The sequence below is a fragment of the Bombina bombina genome, chromosome 11 (genome assembly GCF_027579735.1).
Source record: "Bombina bombina isolate aBomBom1 chromosome 11, aBomBom1.pri, whole genome shotgun sequence".
In the NCBI taxonomy this organism is placed as follows: Eukaryota; Metazoa; Chordata; class Amphibia; order Anura; family Bombinatoridae; genus Bombina; species Bombina bombina.
This window is the reverse complement of record NC_069509.1, coordinates 109,502,643-109,525,056: the sequence shown is the minus strand read 5'-3', so window position 1 is coordinate 109,525,056 and position 22,414 is coordinate 109,502,643. Positions and strand designations below refer to the sequence as shown.

The following is a 22,414-nucleotide window of genomic DNA, read 5'->3' as shown; positions in this document are numbered from 1 at the left end:
TCACAGGCAGTTAAATAAATCAATACAACACACAGAGCAAGTCCAGCACTTGCTTACAAGCTCTCAGCTAAGAATAAAAGCAAAACTGGAAGAGTTAGTTACCGCATCTGGCAAAATGGGACAAGCCCAGGTACCACATTAAAGTCTCTTCCAAAACCAGTATGAGAGTGCAGTCCCCTTCCGTGTTTTGTATATGTCTAGGGTGATTACATAAGTCTGTGAACCCTGACTTGTTCCCAGTTTGTTTGATTGAGAGCTTGCATTTATATGGCTGTATTAGGACCCAGGTTTTGGACGAGACCTTGACGTGGTACCTGAGCTTGTCCCATTTGGCAAGATGCGCTAACCTACTCTTCTAGTTTTGCTTTTAATCTTAGCTGAGAGCTTGTAAGCGAGTGCTGAACTTTCTCTGTGTGTTGTGTGTATATATATATATATATACACTGAATATATATAAATATGTGTGTATATGTATGTATATATATATATATATATATATATATATATATTGCAGACAGGTGTCTCTGTACACACTGAGTTACCTTTTAACTCTTCTTTTTGTACTACGATGTCTATTTTTACTTGGATTTATTAAAGATTATTTTACTTTTTTATGAGCAGGTGTCTATGGACTGTTTGCGCTTTTCCTTTCTCCTATTGGATTAATATATATATATATATATATATATATATATATATATATATATATATATATATATATAAATGTGTGTGTATGTATATATATATATATATATATATATATATAAATAAAATCTACAGGTTAAGTTAAAGACCCAGTACAACATATACATTTCTTTACTCCATATAATACAACTTAAGACACAATCTTACAGTCAATAATTTATTTGTTTTGTGAATGTTATGCAATAAAAAAGAAAAGCACTCAGTACACCTTGCAAAGTAGACATTTATTGTCAAATATATAATTATCTTAAGCATAAGCAAAAGTATCTTAAACCTGGTATTTAACATGTTGTAATGAGGAGCACTTAAGGAATGTGTATTGTTGCGTGTCTGCGGTGTCCCTTGCCTGCTTGTAGCATAAACTTTCCCGTATCTGTTATCTAGACAAGCCAAGGTACAAGAGCTGTGATATCTGACAATATGGTGCAGACATAAAAAAGTGCTGCTTGTAAAGCCCATGGAGGGCCACCCACTTCATAAACTAACAATTACTCTTAAATACACAAAGGACCACACCTAGAAAGTCTTCAGTTACAAAGATGGGGTTGAAAGCAGCCTGCATATTTAAATAAACAAAGATTGTATACAAGTAGCCTCAGCCTTTCATCAGATACCCCTTCCATTTTCTTAAATTGGCTTCTGTCAGCTTAAGTGCAAGAATAATGACACTGAAGGCTCTAAATCTATTTACATCTTTATCCAAAGTTGTCCAATCTTCCTGAATTTTAGGGAGACTGGTGGCAATACCTACTGATACCTATCTCTTTATTGTCCTATTTTTACTTGAAAAAGTCCAGAACAAAGATGTAAAAACTTTAAAAGCTATTCAGATTTTTTTTTTTGTATAACTATGTCAGGTGTGTGCTAGAGATAAGTCTAAAAATGACTACACTTGGATATGCCCCTATAAAATCATGCACACATACGTTTTTAGGAAAAAAAATAAAAACAGTAAATTATTTTTTAGCTTTAAATGTACTTGAGCATTTACTTGTTGTGCTACTGCTTGAACAGACCTATGTATTTAGCCCCCACAACACGGTTAAACACAGCATTAAAGGTCAGATTATGTGTGGAGCGTTATTTAATGCTCCCGGATGAGCGTTAACTGTGCTAGAAGTAAGCTTTTTGTGCGTGTCAGGTTCTGCTTGTATTATGAGTTGAAAGTAAACTGATTTTGCTCCCACACTAACCCGACGGGTGTAAAAAGCTGAACTTAGGATATTACTCGCACGATAACCTATTCCCCCATAGAAGTCAAAAGAGAAAAAAAATTTTGGAAAAAACCTAACACCCTACTTGCGCACAAACCGGATCCCATATTCTCGGTTGCGCTAACCTGACATGAAAATATGAATATTTCAAATTCCAGTGTTCTGCACATAGAATAATATGTTATATTTATTCACAAAAACAAATTTCTATATGCAGTATATCTGATAGTTTTTGGACAAATATATTTATACATCTCTCTCTATATAAATATATATCTACCTGTAAATTATATATAGGAATATCTATTTACAAATACATAGAACATATTCCCTTATGTGAAGAACATTGGAATGTGAAATATTTACAGTAAATACTGAGTATAACACTTTATTAAATATAAATATTGTATAAATATGTTTTTACATGTTTTCATCTACTTATCTGCAAATGGCTCCAATGCATTTATATATATATATATATATATATATATATATATATATACACATATGTATATATGTGTTTATATGAGTATATATGTCTGTAAATACATACAGACATATAAATACATATGTACACACATATAAACTTATATATGCTCTGAGGATGAAGTAATTATTCTAGTGTAAATCGTGATTGTGCTCAAGCGATCACGTTTACTTTCAACTTGTAAATACGAGCGGAAAACCCAACGCGTGAACAGCCACAATAAACATTTTATCACTCAAGTGTAACTGTTAACGCACCACTTGTAATTTGGCCCTAAGTCAGCTCCGGATCACCAATGCTTTGCCTGAGGTGAAATAGCTGGTGACTGGTGGTAATGCACATATGCTTTCCCTGATTGGCTCAGGTCAAGCCTATGAGAACATAGCCAGTTCAGAACAGATATTTTGCAGGGACCAAAGACATAGTTCTGTTCAAGCAATAGTGCAATACTAAAACGCGATATCACATTACAACATATAAGCATTATTCCTTTATGTCCTTTCATTTAGATGGCACTGAAATACAGCTTTAGCATGTTTTGTTACTTAAAGGGACACTGAAGTCAAACAAACTTTCATAATCCAAAAAACTTGCCATTTTAATTCCATTGCCAAAATGTGCACAATCTTTTTATATGCACTTTTTCTGAGGCACCAGCTCCTACTGAGCATGTGCAAGAGTTCACAGTACATAAGTACAGGTGGCCCTCGTTTTACAACAGTTCAATTTACACCGTTTCAGAATAACAACCTTTTTTTCCAGCCATGTGACTGCTATTGAAAAGCATTGAGAAGCAGTGCATTTATTAAAATAGCCAGTAGGTGGAGCTGTCCGCTTGTGTTGCAGCAAAGCCAAGCAAGCTGAAATTAATCAGTTTAACCAGACCTGAGCTATCGAGCAGATTTCAAAGGAACAAGATCTTCCTGTCTATAAATCAGTCCAGATTGGAATGCATAGAAAGAACTGTTTGCAGAAAAATGCAAGTGAAGTCTGTGTTGTGTGATTATTTTATTAGGTTTATAATGCTGTTTAGCATTTAATGTCTTCATTTCAAAGCTTTAAAAATAATGTATTAGGTGTTACTTATGACAATTTTGAGAGGGGCCTGGAACCTATCTCCCTCACTTCCCATTGACTTACATTATAAACTGGGTTTCAATTTACAACGGTTTCGATTTACAACCATTCCTTCTGGAACCTAACCCCGGCGTAAACTGAGGGCTACCTGTATATGCATTGGCTAAATGGCTGTCACATGATACAGGGGCAGGAGATGGAAGTAACTTTGAAATGTGGCTGATAAAAAGCTACAACATGCATTTTCTTTTTATTATTTGTTGAAAATGCATTTCTGCTATATTTAAAGGGACATGAAACCCAACATTTTTCATTCATGATTCAGATTAATGTACTACTGGGATGTAACTGAACACATTGATAAGCCAAAGACAATAGGCATATATGTGCAGCCACCAATCACCAGCTAGCTCCTGAGCCTACCAAGGAGTAAATTAGAAAGTTATTTAAAATTGCAGGCTCTATTTGAATCATAAAAGAAAAATTTGGGGTTTCATATCCCTTTAATGGTCCTGTAACTGTGATACTTAAATTGATCATAGTTCTGCAATGTTGTGGCTCTATTAAATTTGTACCATATGCATTAACTGTATACATAAATAATGGTCCCACACATGTTTTTCTGTTTCATTTGCCCTATTACAATAATAACAAGAGATAAAATCATTATTTATGCTTTAAAAAAACAAAGAAATATTTAAAACAACAAAACTAGGAATGGACAAAAAAAAATTGTCACAAAAAAAAAATTATTAAAGTGTTTTCTATTTTTTGTTTAATATGTGCTCTAAGTTCAATTCCTTAAGAAAAAATATTTATAATATCACAAACCCATTTTCAAAAAAGGAAAACAAAACATAAAATGAATAAAATAAACAAAAACATTAGGGTCCCTTGACACAAATTCAGTATTGTCAGAAGCAGGTAATGCTTGGTTAATGATGCGCTGCGTTACATTACAGTGAATAAAAACTCATTGCATCGTTAAACCTCCATTACAGGATATGGAACTTCAAAGGAGATATAAAAGTGTTGTAATGACAGAAGTTTAAATAATGCTTTTAGTGTCACAGAAAGTTTATGTCTTGTTAACTTCCCTGGGACTAAATGTGAAATTAATCTGACATCTCATTGTATTTGCTTTCTCGTGTAAATTGCTGTTCCCTAAAGCCAGCCACGTTACAGCTTTGTATAAATGATCATATTCATCCTGTAGTAAAATCTGAGATCTTGCAATTTAATGTGCAATTTTATGATACCAGTATAAGATTATAAAGCGCTCCTTGGTCATGTACAAAATCTCTGCTGAGGATGCGTATCCTATTCCAAAAGCTAAAATTGTGTGTAATTATACAAACTGATGTCTGATGCAGCAGACATGAACATAAAAAAAATCACATTTAATGCACAATTTTCTTTGTTTTCATAAAGCTATGGAAACTGCACAGTTCAAACGCAGAGTGCACAAATTAACACATAAGCGGCATTCTGGAACAGAACGCCTTAAACAGTGAGAGAAATAAAGCTGTTGTATCTTTGAATGTTTCTTTTGAGAATTTCAGAACATGGTCCAAGAACGCGTTCAAATCGAGGGCGGTCCAGCTTGACACATTTAAGTGGTCCCCGTGCGACAACTGTCGCTGCTCTTGGGCGATTTAGCAACAAAGCAATTTCACCTGTGGGCAAGAAACACAATTATGGTGCTTTGAAGACAGGGAAGGAGAAAACAGTGCTGCTAATTAGGTTTGCGGTGTACAGAGCATATTTATTATTTACAAAAAAGCCTGAGTACTTTTTTATATCTATTACAGTCACACCCAGTTAAAGTGATGGTCAACTCTCCCCTTTATAAAATCAGATCTCGAATGTTAGTGATATTTTAGATGGAGTTTAAAATTCATCACAAGTAATTAAGATGTGCTATAACTTACCTTTTAATATAAATATAAAATTCATCACAAGTAATTAAGATGCACTATAACTTACCTTTTAATATAAATATAAAATTCATCACAAGTAATTAAGATGCACTATAACTTACCTTTTAATATAAATATAAAATTCATCACAAGTAATTAAGATGCACTATAACTTACCTTTTAATATAAATATAAAATTCATCACAAGTAATTAAGATGCACTATAACTTACCTTTTAATATAAATATAAAATTCATCACAAGTAATTAAGATGCACTATAACTTACCTTTTAATATAAATATAAAATTGAAATACTCCGTGCTCCGCCGCCCACTTCGAAAGTAACATTTTCTGTGAGATAACAGTTTGAATTGTTGTCCAATCATTGCTCTAGCTACAACAAAAGGCCCCCAAAGGGGAGAGCGCTGATTGGAGAACAATTTAAACCTTCAGCTCACAACAAAATTGACTTTTGAAGTGGGCAGCAGAGCGCAGGGTATTTGGATTTTATATCTATATTAAAAAGTAAGTTATAGCGCATCTTCATTACATCTGATGAATTAAACTCCATCTAAAATATCACTAACATTCCGGATCTGTTTATAAAGGGGAGAGTTTACCATCACTTTAAAGGGACAGTCTACCATAGAATTGTTATTGGTTTAAAAGACAGATAATCCCTTTATTACCCATTCCCCAGTTTTGCATAACCAACACTGTTATATTAATATACGTTTTACCTCTGTGATTAACTTGTATCTAGGAACCTTCTTCCAGCCCCCTGATCACATGACTGTGACTGTTTTTATTATCTATTTTCTTAAATGTAGCATTGTTTTGTGCTAAATCTTAAATAACCCCCTGTGCCTGAACACAGTGTTATCTATATGGCCCACGTGTACTTTCTGTCTCTTTGTGTTGAAAAGAGATTTAAAAAGCATGTGATAAGAGGCAGCCCTCAAAGGCTTAGAAATTAGCATATGAGCCTACCTAGGTTTAGTTTAAACTAAGAATACCAAGAGAAAAAAGCAAATTTGATGATAAAAGTAAATTGGAAAGTTGATTAAAATTAAAAGTCCTATCTGAATAATGAAAGTTTAATTTATACTAGCCTGTCCCTTTAACTGGTCTTCCTTTGTTAAGCATGGAACATTTCTGGCTGAGCAAGATTACTAATAGGGTTTTTATTTAGTTGTGCAGCTATTTAAACATTTGTAATGAAAGATGAAGTGGGAGTATGAGAACATTTACAACAGACTCACAATATTCCAAGCGGACAGAGAAAGAATGAGAATTTTATTTTATTTCCTTTCTCTTTTCCTTTCTCTCCCACCTCTGTTCCCTACTCTCATTTTCTATTTCATATCACAGGGATCTCAGGCCCTAAAGACATTTTATCATTTCAATTTTAAGGGATATAAAACCCCCAAAAATGTTCTTTTGTGATTCAGACAGAGAATATAATTTTAAAAATGTTTCCAATTTACTTGTATTAAATACATTTGCTTGGCTCCCATGATATTCTTTGTTGAAGATACATATGTAGGTATCTGGAGCACTGCATGGTAGGTAATAGTGCTGGCACCTAGTGCTCTTACAAAACTGCTGACATATAGTGCCCCAGACACGTGCACGCTCCTGAACTTATGTCCCTTCTCTTCAACAATAGAGAATGAAGAACATTTTATAATAGAAGTAAATTAGAAAGTTGTTTAAAATTGCATTGTCTGTCTGATTCACTGAAAAAAATGTTAGGTTTCATATCCCTTTAAGAGTAATCAGCTATAATCACGGATGAACCTAAAGCTCTGTAATCTATTAAAGGGACATAAAACAAGTTGGGATAGAGACAAAATATAATATTTACTTAAAGGGACACTGAACCCAAATTTGTTTTTCTTCCATGATTCAGATAGAGCATGCAATTTTAAGCAACTTTCTAATTTACTCCTATTATCATTTTTTCTTCGTTCTCTTGCTATCTTTATTTAAAAAAGAAGGCATCTATGCTAAGGAGTCATCAAATTTTTTGTTCAGTACCATGGACAGCACTTGTTTATTTATGCTGTCCAATCAGCAAGGACAACCCAGGTTGTTCACCAAAAATGAGTCGGCATCTAAACTTACATTCTTGCTTTTCAAATAAACATACAAAGAGAATGAAGAAAATGTGATACTAGGAGTAAATTAGAAAGTTGCTTAAAATGTCATGCTCTATCTGAATCACGAAAGAAAAAAAATTGGGTTCAGTGTCCCTTTAAATTACTTTACCTGCAAATTTATACTGCAGTGCCTCACCATTAACCCTTTCATTTTAGTTTCTGAATTGTAAAGCTCTAACTCCCCCCACACAATTCCTTGTATGGCTTTATCTTTATCTATGGTTGCTTTTGGTAGAATACAAAAGTGAATAGGGATTATCTGCTGGAGCATGCCTAGAAGCTGTGAACTCATTGAAATACAATGCCTGTGTCTAAACACTGATAAGGTGGGGTGGAGTCGTCTGCCCCAGGCAGCTTAGCTATGCGATTCATTTTGCTTATTTTTGTAAATTATTTTAAAATACTTGCCAGCAATTTTTAAACAATTTTTTTATGCAAACTATTTTTAATTCATTAGACCTTTTAGGATATGCACAGATCTCAACTTGTTTAATGGTACTTCAAGGACTGTAGTTGAAGACCACTACTCTACTGTAATCCATTTCTGCTCTCCCTGCTAAACACCCATCTTAATCGTATTCATTACTTTGTAGCCTCTCCACTTCTTATCTCTATCCCATATTACATTTCAAAAATACTAATGTAACGTGGGTACATACATAATCGGTTTAGGAGTCACTGTAATGTAAAGAATATTTCACCACAACTTGTTATACCAACTCCAGAGAACTACATGAATGGCAAATTGGTTCTTTAGGTTTATTTTTGTAAATGGAATAGCTGGTTTGGCTAATTGAAACCACCACCAATTGTTCTCAAGAAACATGCCTGTTCAAATGGGCTGGGCCTCCAACAAGAGTGGACCTACCTGCTTTATCTCTCACGCTCTACACAAAAACTTAAATTATGCTTACCTGATAATTTTCTTTTCTTCAGATGGAAAGAGTCCACAACTGCATTCATGACTTTTGGGAATTTAGAACCTGGCCACCAGGAGGAGGCAAAGACACTCCAGCCAAAGGCTTAAATACTCCTCCCACTTCCCTCATCCCCCAGTCATTCTGCAGAGGAACAAGCAACAGTAGAAGAAATAGGGGAAAAAGGTGCCAGAAGAACAAAAATAACAGACGCCCCACAGAAAAAATATGGGCGGGGAGCTATGGACTCTTTCCATCTGAAGAAAAGAAAATCATCAGGTAAGCATAATTTAAGTTTTTCTTCATAAATGGAAAAAGTCCACAGTTGCATTCATTACTTTTGGGAAAACAATACCCAAGCTATAGAGGACACTGAATGCAAAAACGGGAGGGTACAAAAGGCGGCCCAATCTGAGGGCACCAGGCCTGAAAACCCCTACCCAATAAAATCCCGCTTCGTCCCAAGCCAAGAACAATTTTGTAAAAAAAAGGAAAAGGGCTAAGGACACTGACCCACAGATAGTGCACAGCCTTGCTAGAGACTGCAGGAACTAGACTCGACTGAGTCAACAGCCTCCAAGAGACACCGTCGCCCAGCAGTTGATCTCCAAACAACACACCCCTCTTACTAAAGAAAGGAAACAAACTACCGTATTCTACCACAAAGAAGAAAAGGCACAGAGAAAACAAGATTGTACTTGTAAAGTGCGGCTAATCCCCCTTAAGGGACTCTTTTTTACAACCTTGAAAGGTGGAAAGGCTGAGTAGACCTCGACAGGGATCTAACTTGCAACCCTCAGTTTGCTACAGTGCAGAGTAGCCACAGTGCATCTGTAGGTTGAGCTAGCTTCCAGCTAGCATAACGAACTCCGGAAAAAAATAAATAAAAAGGGCACAAACACACAACAAAAAAACAGAGAAACTGGGTCAGGCTAACAGAGACCCAACCAGTCTCATAGAAACAAGGGGAGGCAACGCCCAGACCCCAGAAACAGAAACCACGGGATAAGGCCAGGAATCTGAAACAGAGAGGATCTTCCCCTAACATAGTGCAACCGCACTCTAAAAAGCAACTGAAGACGAAGGTCCCCCAAGTCGCAAAAAGGTAGCTCAGAATACCGAATATTCAGAAACGAAACCTCATGCAGCAAGCTCAGATAGGTCTGATGAACAATCACCTGAAGCAAAAACACTGCACGCTGCAGTCATCTAAAAATGACTCTGAAACTTAAATACTTGCAGGGCAAGCAGAAAGCAGCTGAAGATAGGATCCTTCAGATTGCTAAATATCCACTAACCAGCAGATAACATTGCAGGCTATCTAAGAGCCGCCAGTCCTTCCCACAAATCTTGAACATGGAGAAAGGAGAGACCTCAAGAGGCTTACCGTACCTCAAATGCTCCGAGGACTAATTTAGCAGAGCAACAGATCTCAGATCCTGCTCCAACACCGGACCAGCCCAAGCGACAGACATGTCTGATAGACAGGGGGTACAGAAAGACCCCAACCACAAACCCCCAGGGAATGGAAAGAAAAAAGGGGGGACTCACCCACCCCAACAGAGCTCTGGTACCAACCCAATCCGCTCCTCCAAAATAAGGCACTCCCAAGGAGAACCCCCTGGGACCTGGAACAGAGAAAAGAGCAATAGATCCGTAGGAATACCTGTCACAGCTCTCTTAGACAGTTTCTACGTAGAGAGATCAAATTCCAGCAGGTGGAACAGAGCCCACAGAGCAGAAATAAGCCACCTGATCCAACCTCCTACACATAGGGCAGGACAAAGACCCTCCAGAGAGAGGAAACCCCAGCTCATAAGGAAGACAAACTATCCCCTCAAATGGGAAGGGCACAGCTAAGAACAGCGTACATGTCCACAAAACATGAAGCCATAGTATGATCAAAACACGGACCGAATGAAAAATCACCACTGTTGACCCAACAGAGAAAAAACTCCCCATAGGGGAGCACACTCCATCCGAAGGAAAAGTCAGGCCTTAAAGTTTAGAACCAGTACCCGAAGGTGGATGTGAACTCTGGCCTTCCTGCTTGCAAGCCTAATGAGCTAGTCCCTATGTCGCAAATAGGGTCCCTGAAAAAAAACTTGGTCGTCCCGAACCAGTCCACAGGATCATAAGCTTTCAGACATTCAAGAAGGATCCAAGACAAGAACCCTGGACCCGGAATTGTCCAAGAACGAACGACACCCTCAGGGAACACAAGATACCCCGTCTGAAGCAATCAGACCTCACAGGGGAAGAGAACCAGGAAACCCGGAGAACGGTAACAGGACTCACTCGTAATTCCCAGCCCAAAGGGAAGAGAACACCCTTAGCCGGAGGTCAACGCCCCCCGAGCAAGGTACTAGGCCGCAACAAAGTCACAATATTTCTCTAGAGCCCAAAGGCCCCAAGGGCAACACTAAGGGAAAAGAGAATGAGAAAGAAAGTAGAAATAAAGGCTAGTCTCCATAATCCTTTCAGATTAACGTTCCAGAAAACCACACCAAGGGAGAAGAATACAAGCATCCCGAACCCAAGCAGAAAAACATCCCCTAAGCAAAAAGCTTTGAAAAGGAGACAACACCTCTTATCGCCCCTGATATGGAGACGACTAACTCCCGAAGGAAGAAAGAGCCTCACGGCCTTCACTTCCTAATTAAGCATCCAAAGCCGCCAGAAAAACCAAAGTCCAGAAAGTCTCGACTCAAAGGAAGAGAACTTTTAAAAGGAACAAGTCCTAAAAGGACACTTCCAAAGAGACCATGAAAAGCAAAACCATAAGAACTGCGGTATGAAGAACCTAAATCCTCCAAGCCTCCAACCCACAACAGGAAGGAACGACTGAGCATGTTGCTGCGGATCTCAACGGACTCCCGGCCCACTAGATTGAAAGGCGAATGAGGACTGAAGAATACCCCATGCCCCTAAGCAACCACAGACCCTCAAGTCCTCTCAGGATGCTAGTTGAAGCTTGTAAAATAAAACAAGAAAACAACACAAATCATATTGTGATCACTAGGCGCCCAAACCGGACATAAAAAGGTGCCACGTGTTTGAACTAGGCCTCAAAGACAGAAAGATTTGTATCCAGTCAGGACCAGCCTGAAACCAAGGGTCCCAGCACTGTCAAGGCCACACAGAGTCTCCCCCGATGATGGAGAGATAAAGAACAGTCAGGCAGACTTTTGTAAACAATGCGACCACAAATTTGCGAGTATCGATTCCAGAGAAGAAAGTTCCAGAAGGAAACATTACACCACAACATGAGCTTTAGACCAAATAAAAATCATCCTCACCGGATGAAAATAAAGAATAAGGCAACTCGTAGGTTATCGCCCAGGAAGAATGGACAGACCCGCAGGACCAGCCCAACAGGGGTCCGAGACTTCCAAGCTCAGAACTGGAAAAGGATACACAAATAACAAAGACTATAGGAAGATTACTTTATCCCCTTATGTCTATGTATGCAAGCCAGTCGAAGAGTAAGACTGAGAAGCCCCATACCCATTAAGAGTGGGATCCTCCAGCAACGCCAAAAACGTGTCTTAGTAGAACACGAAGGCGTGCCAGTCTGTAATGAAAGGCAAAACATACCTCCACCGGAACGAAAGGAAACACTGGCCCCGAAGGTTGACCCCCTGAGGCCTCAGGGGCAGTCACTCTCCCGGAAGGCTAAACTGGATAAGGCGATCCCAAGCCTGATGAGCCCCAGTTAACGAAACACGAACAATATCATAAGCACACTCCCAGGAGGTGCAGATGCGCCAGTGCCAAAGATATGGCCAATACGGAACTGTAGGGAGAAAAAGAGGTAAGAGAACCTCCAGAAAGTAGGTGGTTTTAGCTAGCACTCATTCCTATCTAGTATAGTTAAAAAATAACCTTTATTAAGTATAATTAATACCGGCCTAAATACCTGGTGTACCATTTAAAACTAAGTCACATAAGTCCCCCTGTTTCCTGGCCGATAGCAGCTCCCTCGGCTTCAGGTGACAGGGACAAATGGACTCTAATTTAAAAGCAACAACAATTACCAACGTGCAAAAAAGTGCACGATATCTTAAGCAGCAAACTAGTTTCGGCTGTACTATCAGCCTTTCTCAATGCTATAGACAAACCGAGGCCCGGGTGCCACCCCTTTATATAGCACAAAGTATAAACCTATCAGCCAATCAAATTCGGCTGTGAGGATACTCCTACCTATTATCCAATCCTGGTGTTTCTCAGTATTGTGACGTGCATAGGCAAAAAGGCGTAAACAAATGTGCATATGTCAGAAAAATCGCTAATACATCCGATATATTATATTTGTCTCAAACTACATTCAATTAAGGTTTTTCGCTATATATCATCATTGTAGTGCTTGCGATTCATATATAAGTATGAGTCCACATAGGACTCTGTTATTAAGATACACACACACATACGCGCATGCCAAATAGCCACTTTCATTGGTCCACACAGGCATACCCCTATTTGGCATTGTCCAATCGGATAAACAATTCTCCGGGGGAAAGTAACACTATACCGGAACACCGCTGCTTAATAGAGCAAGCAAACTCTCTCCTTGTCATTGTTCAAACATGTTGCCAAACATCCGGGGTATTACTACTAGTATAATCCCTGTGTAAGTAATGTCAGTGTCCGACATAGTACAAATGTATTGCAGTTTTACGTGGGATTATGGAAGTTAGACTGATTCGATTCTCATTGGTGTTCTTAGGATTATTCCATATTTAAAATACTGTGATTATTGTACATATAGGAAGCAAATTGCCTTCCAATATATGCGCTCATATCATGTTCTGACATTAATACCTGCTTTATAAACAACAGCAAAAACATTTTTTGCACAAATAACACCCCAAGACATGTATAAATGTAATCATAAAAGTATTCCTTGAAATCCCTTACTGCACTAAGTGGTCTATATGAACATGACATGTTCCACTGTTTTTATGTGTTGTGTTACTCTGATAATGATGGATGGATTACTACCATAGGGGGATAATTTATGTGGTTTTCAAATAAATTCTCAGTTATGCGTGGTTATTAAGATTGCACTGTCTAAAACTTCTAATCGTAAATATGGCAAAACATAAAGAATGTATAGTTTGTTGTCACCTTGCCTGTACTAGCACTATACTGTCTTAGTGTGAAAACACATATTGGTATTGTGAAATATTAGGCTGATGACATTCGTATATTATACATTTATCGATATCATTACATAATCATAGATTATGTCATTGGCACATAGAATTATTAGAGTATACAAAAGAATTGGTTAAAGGTATAGGAAGTGCTATGGGCGGCTATTCTACACCTTGTAATTTGTTCATTGTTCCACAAAACTCATATGATATTATGTATTTCATGATTACTAATTCTCTAAGATTCTTACTACCTCTCTCATATGAGTACCCTATTTCTAATAGCATCCAATTTGGACTTATAGGTTGTATAGGATTTAGAGTTGAGGTTATTAGTTCGAATTTAGTTAGGTAAAATTTAGTAAATAAAATACTTGAATAGTGGTTTTTGTGATAGGACCATACGGTGATCTTATAAAAATGAAATATGTAAAAAGGGATTGATAGAAACTACTAGTCTCATGAGTTTTTATCAACATTCATCCAACATAGTTGTTAAAGATGGTTTTTAAAGAAATACCCAATAGTTATTTGCCTCATTCATTCCGTTGGGTATGATTGAATTAAGTCTGAAAATCCAACCTGTTTCCTTTTGGAGTAGTGTGTTTTCACAATTACCCCCTCTAATTCCAGGTTTGATTTGTTCAAGGCCCCAACATTTAAACGAAGCAGTTTTTCCTGAGTGACATTGTAGAAAGTGTTTAGCCACACTCGTTATTTTTTTGCCCTTTTCTGAATCTTTCTGTGCATTTCGAATGTTACTGAGATGTTCTGTCATTCTAGTGTTAAGCTTACGGGTAGTCATACCTGTGTAGATCTTGTCACATGCGCATGATAGGCAATAAATAACGTTCTCGCTCTGACAATTAATATGGCTATTAATTCTCCAAATTTGACCAAATCTGTCTACCATGGTATCTTTTTTCACCATGTACTGGCAGATATTACAGTGTCCACAGGGTACCGATCCCTGATGGATTGGCTTCTTGTGTCGATTTCTATTAAAGTGACTATTAGTAAGATGGTCATTTAGATTTTTCGCACGTCTAAAAGTAAAAGACGGATTGGTAGGTAATACCATATTTAATTTATCGTCACTTTTCAGAATATGCCAGTGTTGTTTGATAATGTTGGATACTTTGTCTATTATAGGTGGATATAAACCTAATTGTATTAGGGTCAGATGATGTAGTATTCTTAGGTTTAAGCAGGTCTGACCTATCTTTTGATAGTGCTTTACGATAGGCCTTTGCTAGTGACTTTTTGGTATACCCTCGTTCCAAAAGTCTTGTTCTTAGTTCGCCTGCTGCTTGCTTAAATGCATTGATGCTAGAACTGTTCCTTCTAAGTCGTAAGTATTCGCCATATGGGAGGCTACGAATTGTAGAGGGGTGATGATGGCTACTGGCATGTAGTATGTTGTTGGTTGCAGTGGGTTTTCTGTAAGATTCCGTTTCTAGTTTGTTATTTTGTTTTACAATAGTCAAATCTAGAAATTCTACCTTTACCATACTTGTGTTATATGTCAGATATAAGCCAAAAGGGTTAGTGTTTAAACATTCTATGAATTTTTGTAATGTCTCAATTGGGCCTTCCCAAATAATAAAAATGTCATCTATGTACCTGGACCAGTGGGAGACGTAGCGGGTATATAGGTTCATATTCTCATTGAACACTATCATCTCTTCCCACCAGCCCAGGTACAAGTTGGCATAAGTAGGCGCACACGAGGTACCCATGGCGGTGCCACATATTTGTAAGAAGAATTTTTCATCAAAGACGAAATAATTGTGTTTGAGAACAAATTTTAACAGTCTGATGATGAAATCTTTGGTGCTTAATTCTATATTCTGATCTTTATTTAGAAAATGGGCAACAGATTTGATACCCCATTCAGGACTTATACTGGTATATAGCGATTCAACGTCGCAAGTTACCAGTATTGAGTGTTCGGTGACTTCTGTATTTTGTAACTTATTGAGGATATGCATCGTATCCTTAGTGTGTGATGGTAACATGTCCACAAAACACCTCTGTGTCATAACCTCCGGTGGGAACAGGCCACACTCCATAGAAAGGATAAATAGCGTTTGGGTTACCTGCATGCATAGTAAGAGTTGGTGGTAGGGAACTCATCTCGTGAGAAATAGAATCCCCAGAGGTGGATGGCTCAGTGGGCACCCGATTCCCCGATCCCGAGGAACAGAGCACTCTAAAACGGCATTTGGAACATAACTGATGGGCATGTATCACCCGGGCCAATTCATATTCTTCGCAAGAAGTAGAGTCTGAATCAGAGACATCTGTCTCCAGGAATCCTCCATAACTGGGACACTGCCACCTCCAGAGAACCAGACACTAGCGGACCAGGATTTTTCCGTCGCCACGCGGTCAGGAAAGCGGAAATTGAGTCACAAGGTAATGCAGTCCATGCAAAAGCGCGCCCGACCGAAAAGGCCGCGTCACTAGACATACGCCATTATGTTCCAAAATAGCCATGAGCCGAAGCAACACTACACAGTAGCAGACAGAATCACATAACAAACATGATTATAAACCCGAAAAGAACCGGGCAGGAACTCCAGGGGGTAGTGTATAATAAAAATACAAATTTTATTAGAGCAAAACAAGTAAAAACAGCAAAAGCTGAACAATCTTGTGGAGCCAGGAGAAAGCTGACAGACAACAGGCATGGAGCCTGACGCGTTTCACGCCCCCTAGTGGCTCTTATTCATAGACATAACTATTACACATACTATGCCCTCTTATAAAGGAAACACCTGTGGCTCATAGGCTAAAAAAACTCAAGATATAAACCAATAATATATCATGAGATAGCAAACGGGTCAAACCCACAAAGGGGGGGCAGTAGGTGTATAGGAAAACAGATCCAAAGTTTACAAACATTGTCATTTAAACAAAGTATATAAATCCGTGTACATACGGATGCTCATGTATACATACACACAGAACTTAAAAATAGGGACAGCAATACAATACAGGAAAAAATCCCTAATTTTTTTTATATATACCAAATATTTTAGCAAGGGATTTTTTTTTTATATGCTATTACCCTATAAGGAAATTGTGTCTACCTTATTTCTTAGGCTGAGAACAAAATAAATACAAGAGAAATACTTTTTTATATATATGATCAATTATCAGGACTATATATGGATAGAGTAAGAAAGGAGAAAATATATGTGTTGTGATTAATCAATAAAATAATTGATGTCACACTCCTTATTCATACCCATAGGGAGTCTAGTTTTTAGCTTCAACATCCAATACAATTCCTTTTTCTCTAAGATCTTATATTTATTTCCACCTCTGATTGGTAAAATAGCTTGGTCAATAATTTTAATGGTCATATCTGCCTTATTTGTAAAATGATACCCATTGAAATGATTGGCCACAGCAGAATCTTTATTATAGTTTTTGACGTCTCTATTATGTTCCCCAAACCTTTTTCTGATTTCTCTGGATGTTTGACCAGTATATTGACATTGGCATAAGTTGCAAGTAAGATGATAGATTACGAATGTAGTACCACAGTTGGCAAAAAAGTCTACCTCAAACCGTTGTTTAGTTATACTACTTGTATAATAATCACCTAGCAACACATGGGCACACATGTGACAGTTACATTTGCCACATTTGAAGTTGCCTCTCTTATAAAGCCAATTTTGTTTTAAATCCTTTTTATGGGTTACCATACTAGGAGAAAGACTCTGAGCTAATGTCCTCGCTTTTTTGGGGACAAATTTGATGTTTTCTACATATGGTTTTAGAATATCGTCCCCCAAAAGAATATGTTTATGTTTCCTTAATATCTTTACAATGTCATCATACTGTTGGGAATATTCAGTTGTGAATACTACTGAATTTTTAAAAGTAAAATCTGTATTACAGGGATTAAGGCTTGCATCTTTGTTTGTAGTATATGTTTTTATTGCATTACGACAGTCTATTTTGTAATTCCCTCGACTGTGCATCATATACTGTATCTGATATTGTGTTTCTCAACAGCCTAATAAATTGGCCTTTGGGTATGGCTTTAATAAGATGGCAAGGATGTTGCGAGGTTGCATGTAGTATAGTGTTACACAGTCTTTCTCCTAGTATGGTAACCCTTAAAAAGGATTTAAAACAAAATTGGCTTTATAAGAGAGGCAACTTCAAATGTGGCAAACGTAACTGTCAAATGTGTGCCCATGTTTTTCTAGGTGATTATTATACAAGTAGTATAACTAAACAGCGGTTTGAGGTAGACTTTTTTTGCCAACTGTGGTACTACATTCGTAATCTATCTTACTTGCAACTTATGCCAATGTCAATATACTGGTCAAACATCCAGAGAAATCAGAAAAAGGTTTGGGGAACATAATAGAGACGTCAAAAACTATAATAAAGATTCTGCTGTGGCCAATCATTTCAATGGGTATCATTTTACAAATAAGGCAGATATGACCATTAAAATTATTGACCAAGCTATTTTACCAATCAGAGGTGGAAATAAATATAAGATCTTAGAGAAAAAGGAATTGTATTGGATGTTGAAGCTAAAAACTAGACTCCCTATGGGTATGAATAAGGAGTGTGACATCAATTATTTTATTGATTAATCACAACACATATATTTTCTCCTTTCTTACTCTATCCATATATAGTCCTGATAATTGATCATATATATAAAAAAGTATTTATTTCTCTTATATTTATTTTGTTCTCAGCCTAAGAAATAAGGTAGACACAATTTCCTTATAGGGTAATAGCATATATATAAAAAAAGTCCCTTGCTAAAATATTTGGTATATATAAAAAATGTTAGGGATTTTTTCATGTATTGTATTGCTGTCCCTATTTTTAAGTTCTGTGTGTATGTATACAAAAGCATCCATATGTACTGTATGTACACGTATATGTATGTACAAATTTGTATAAATTTATATACTTTGTTAAAATGACAATGTTTGTAAACTTTGGATCTGTTTTCCTATACACCCTTTGTGGGTTTGACCTGTTTGCTATCTCATGATATATTATTGGTTTATATCTTGAGTTTTTTTAGCCTATGAGCCACAGGTGTTTCCTTAATAAGAGGGCATAGTATGTGTAATAGTTATGTTTATGAATAAGCGCCACTAGGGGGCGCGAAACGCGTCAGACTCCATGCCTGTTGTCTGTCAGCTTTCTCCTGGCTCCACAAGAGTGTTCAGCTTTTACTGTTTTTACTTGTTTTGCTCTAATAAAATTTGTAATTTTTATTATACACTACCCCCTGGAGTGCCTGCCCGGTTCTTTTCCGTTTTCTGACAGTTAGTGGCTTGATTCCGTTACTGCTACGGCACTCTGTGATTTGAGGATATGTCTGGATAACCTTTATGGGTCACTTCCGTGACTGAGGAGCTGAGGATCGGAAGTTGCTAGGACCAGCATGTTTGCATTGCATGATTATAAACCCCCCTGTTCAATAATCCCCCTCAGGAGATATTAACCCTTGATTTCTAGATACAAAAAGGAGCCTCACTTAGACCCTATGTTAAAGTGATCCCCGAAAGGTTGTAGCCCCTCTCAGATAAACAGTCGAAATTACAATACATCCATGATGAAAGTGAAATGAAACAATCTTACTGGAATCTATGGCATGGAACAGGAATACGGCCCTTCAAGTGTGACAGATAGTAGCGTCGCTTCTGCCATGGACTTGAGAGAAAAAAGCAGACAGCGAAACTCATCAACGCTGATTGCTTGTGGAGCTGTTAATATGAGTCAGGATAGTTTCGCAGGAAGAGTCTCCCTGCATCTCCGGACTCTAACTTTCACCCATGCTCTCACTGAGAGGCTGACAGGACTACTTAAAACTCTAGTCCCATGCCGAAAAGTACTACCCTCCATAAGATACTATCGAAAACTTCTGACACTTCTCTGCCAACCTCCTGGGACGAAAGGCAAAGAATGACTGGGGGATCAGGGAAGTGGGAGGAGTATTTAAGCCTTTGGCTGGGGTGTCTTTGCCACCTCCTGGTGGCCAGTTTCTGAATTCTCAAATGTAAAGAATGCAGCTGTGGACTCTTTCCATTTATGAAGAAAAAGGGCCAATAATTTCAGTGAGCAACCCCAGCTAATTCAAATGCAAAAATAATGTTGGTATAATAAGAAAAGAAAAAATACAGTACAGTGTACCTTTAAAATGAGGGTAAATTTAGAAGGATTTGATAACCCAAATACACAGCTAAATACAAAAAATTATCAATCTATAATTATTAAAATTATACATATTTACATTACAGAGGTTTACTCCGCCCCCTCTCTTCCTGATTTCTTTATTGCGTCACGTATAGAGAAGTCCCACCCGCTCCCTACGCCATTCTGTAGGATCTGTGTCTTCACGGATAGCTTTGTGCATGCGCTAAATATTTATTTCGATACCATGTATACAATGCATTTGTATATTCATTGTATACATCATGCTTGTGCAGCGATAAGCAGCATAGCAGGTGAACGGAATAGGAGACTCTGGAGACGCATTAAATAATAAGCGCACGCTTTATTTAAGTAAGGGGTGAGTGTGCTTTTTCCAAGGACGCCAGCTGGCCCGAGGTGTGATTGGAAGCTTAAAGAACATGACCATAAAAAAAAAAAGTGTATGAAAATAGATGGGCGGAGAAACAGTGGCAGAAAACAGTTTGTGAGATGATATTTTTTAATTCACGTATATTAAAGGAAAGGAATTAATGAAAGTGCCATTAGTTTTAAAAGCTTGTTCAATTGCAGCCTAGCATTGGCACATAGTTTACCATCAATTTAAAGTCTAATATGAATATAAATATGAAGACCCCCCCCCCCCAAAAAAAAAAAAAAGTGATATATCACAATTAGAAGAGATATCAGTGCCATTTTCTGGGCAACCATAATCAGAGTATAACTAATATAATTAATATTTTTTTTAATCAAGAGAGTCTCACCAAAATAATCTGAGGGTCCCAGCCGTCCAACTTCCACATACTCCTCATTGTCAGATCTACGCTGAAGAACAGATGCTGTGCCCTAAAAAGACAGGAAGTTAACATTTCATCAATGTTCTGCAAGACCAATAAAATACACAAATATATGTTTTGCCTTGAAAATCATGGCTGGTGCAGTGATAATATACAGCATACTAAATATCCTGTTATTTCATATTCTTAACTTCAAACATGTTGGGCTAGATTACAAGTGGAGCGCAAAAACAGAATTTATGTTTACCTGATAAATTTCTTTCTCCAACGGTGTGTCCGGTCCACGGCGTCATCCTTACTTGTGGGATATTCTCTTCCCCAACAGGAAATGGCAAAGAGCCCAGCAAAGCTGGTCACATGATCCCTCCTAGGCTCCGCCTACCCCAGTCATTCGACCGACGTTAAGGAGGAATATTTGCATAGGAGAAACCATATGGTACCGTGGTGACTGTAGTTAAAGAAAATAAAATATCAGACCTGATTAAAAAAACCAGGGCGGGCCGTGGACCGGACACACCGTTGGAGAAAGAAATTTATCAGGTAAACATAAATTCTGTTTTCTCCAACATAGGTGTGTCCGGTCCACGGCGTCATCCTTACTTGTGGGAACCAATACCAAAGCTTTAGGACACGGATGAAGGGAGGGAGCAAATCAGGTCACCTAAATGGAAGGCACCACGGCTTGCAAAACCTTTCTCCCAAAAATAGCCTCAGAAGAAGCAAAAGTATCAAACTTGTAAAATTTGGTAAAAGTGTGCAGTGAAGACCAAGTCGCTGCCCTACATATCTGATCAACAGAAGCCTCGTTCTTGAAGGCCCATGTGGAAGCCACAGCCCTAGTGGAATGAGCTGTGATTCTTTCGGGAGGCTGCCGTCCGGCAGTCTCGTAAGCCAATCTGATGATGCTTTTAATCCAAAAAGAGAGAGAGGTAGAAGTTGCTTTTTGACCTCTCCTTTTACCTGAATAAACAACAAACAAGGAAGATGTTTGTCTAAAATCCTTTGTAGCATCTAAATAGAATTTTAGAGCGCGAACAACATCCAAATTGTGCAACAAACGTTCCTTCTTTGAAACTGGTTTTGGACACAGAGAAGGTACGATAATCTCCTGGTTAATGTTTTTGTTAGAAACAACTTTTGGAAGAAAACCAGGTTTAGTACGTAAAACCACCTTATCTGCATGGAACACCAGATAAGGAGGAGAACACTGCAGAGCAGATAATTCTGAGACTCTTCTAGCAGAAGAAATCGCAACTAAAAACAAAACTTTCCAAGATAATAACTTAATATCAACGGAATGTAAGGGTTCAAACGGAACCCCCTGAAGAACTGAAAGAACTAAATTGAGACTCCAAGGAGGAGTCAAAGGTTTGTAAACAGGCTTGATTCTAACCAGAGCCTGAACAAAGGCTTGAACATCTGGCACAGCTGCCAGCTTTTTGTGAAGTAATACCGACAAGGCAGAAATCTGTCCCTTCAGGGAACTTGCAGATAATCCTTTTTCCAATCCTTCTTGAAGGAAGGATAGAATCCTAGGAATCTTAACCTTGTCCCAAGGGAATCCTTTAGATTCACACCAACAGATATATTTTTTCCAAATTTTGTGGTAAATCTTTCTAGTCACAGGCTTTCTGGCCTGAACAAGAGTATCGATCACAGAATCTGAGAATCCTCGCTTCGATAAAATCAAGCGTTCAATCTCCACGCAGTCAGCTGGAGTGAAACCAGATTCGGATGTTCGAACGGACCCTGAACAAGAAGGTCTCGTCTCAAAG

General features: G+C 37.9%; 1 protein-coding gene across 1 annotated transcript in view; it reads right to left on the bottom strand.

Moving 5' to 3' along the window:
- Positions 1–848: 848 nt before the first annotated feature.
- Positions 849–22,414, bottom strand: part of PRKAR1B (protein kinase cAMP-dependent type I regulatory subunit beta) — an 807,144-nt gene continuing 785,578 nt past the window's right edge. The window contains exons 10-11 of the mRNA XM_053695126.1: positions 20,607–20,688; positions 849–5,159 (exon numbers count right to left, since the gene is read on the bottom strand). Of these exons, the coding sequence (XP_053551101.1) occupies positions 4,987–5,159; positions 20,607–20,688 (255 nt within the window). The 3' untranslated portion in view covers positions 849–4,986. The remainder of the gene's footprint in view (positions 5,160–20,606; positions 20,689–22,414) is intronic.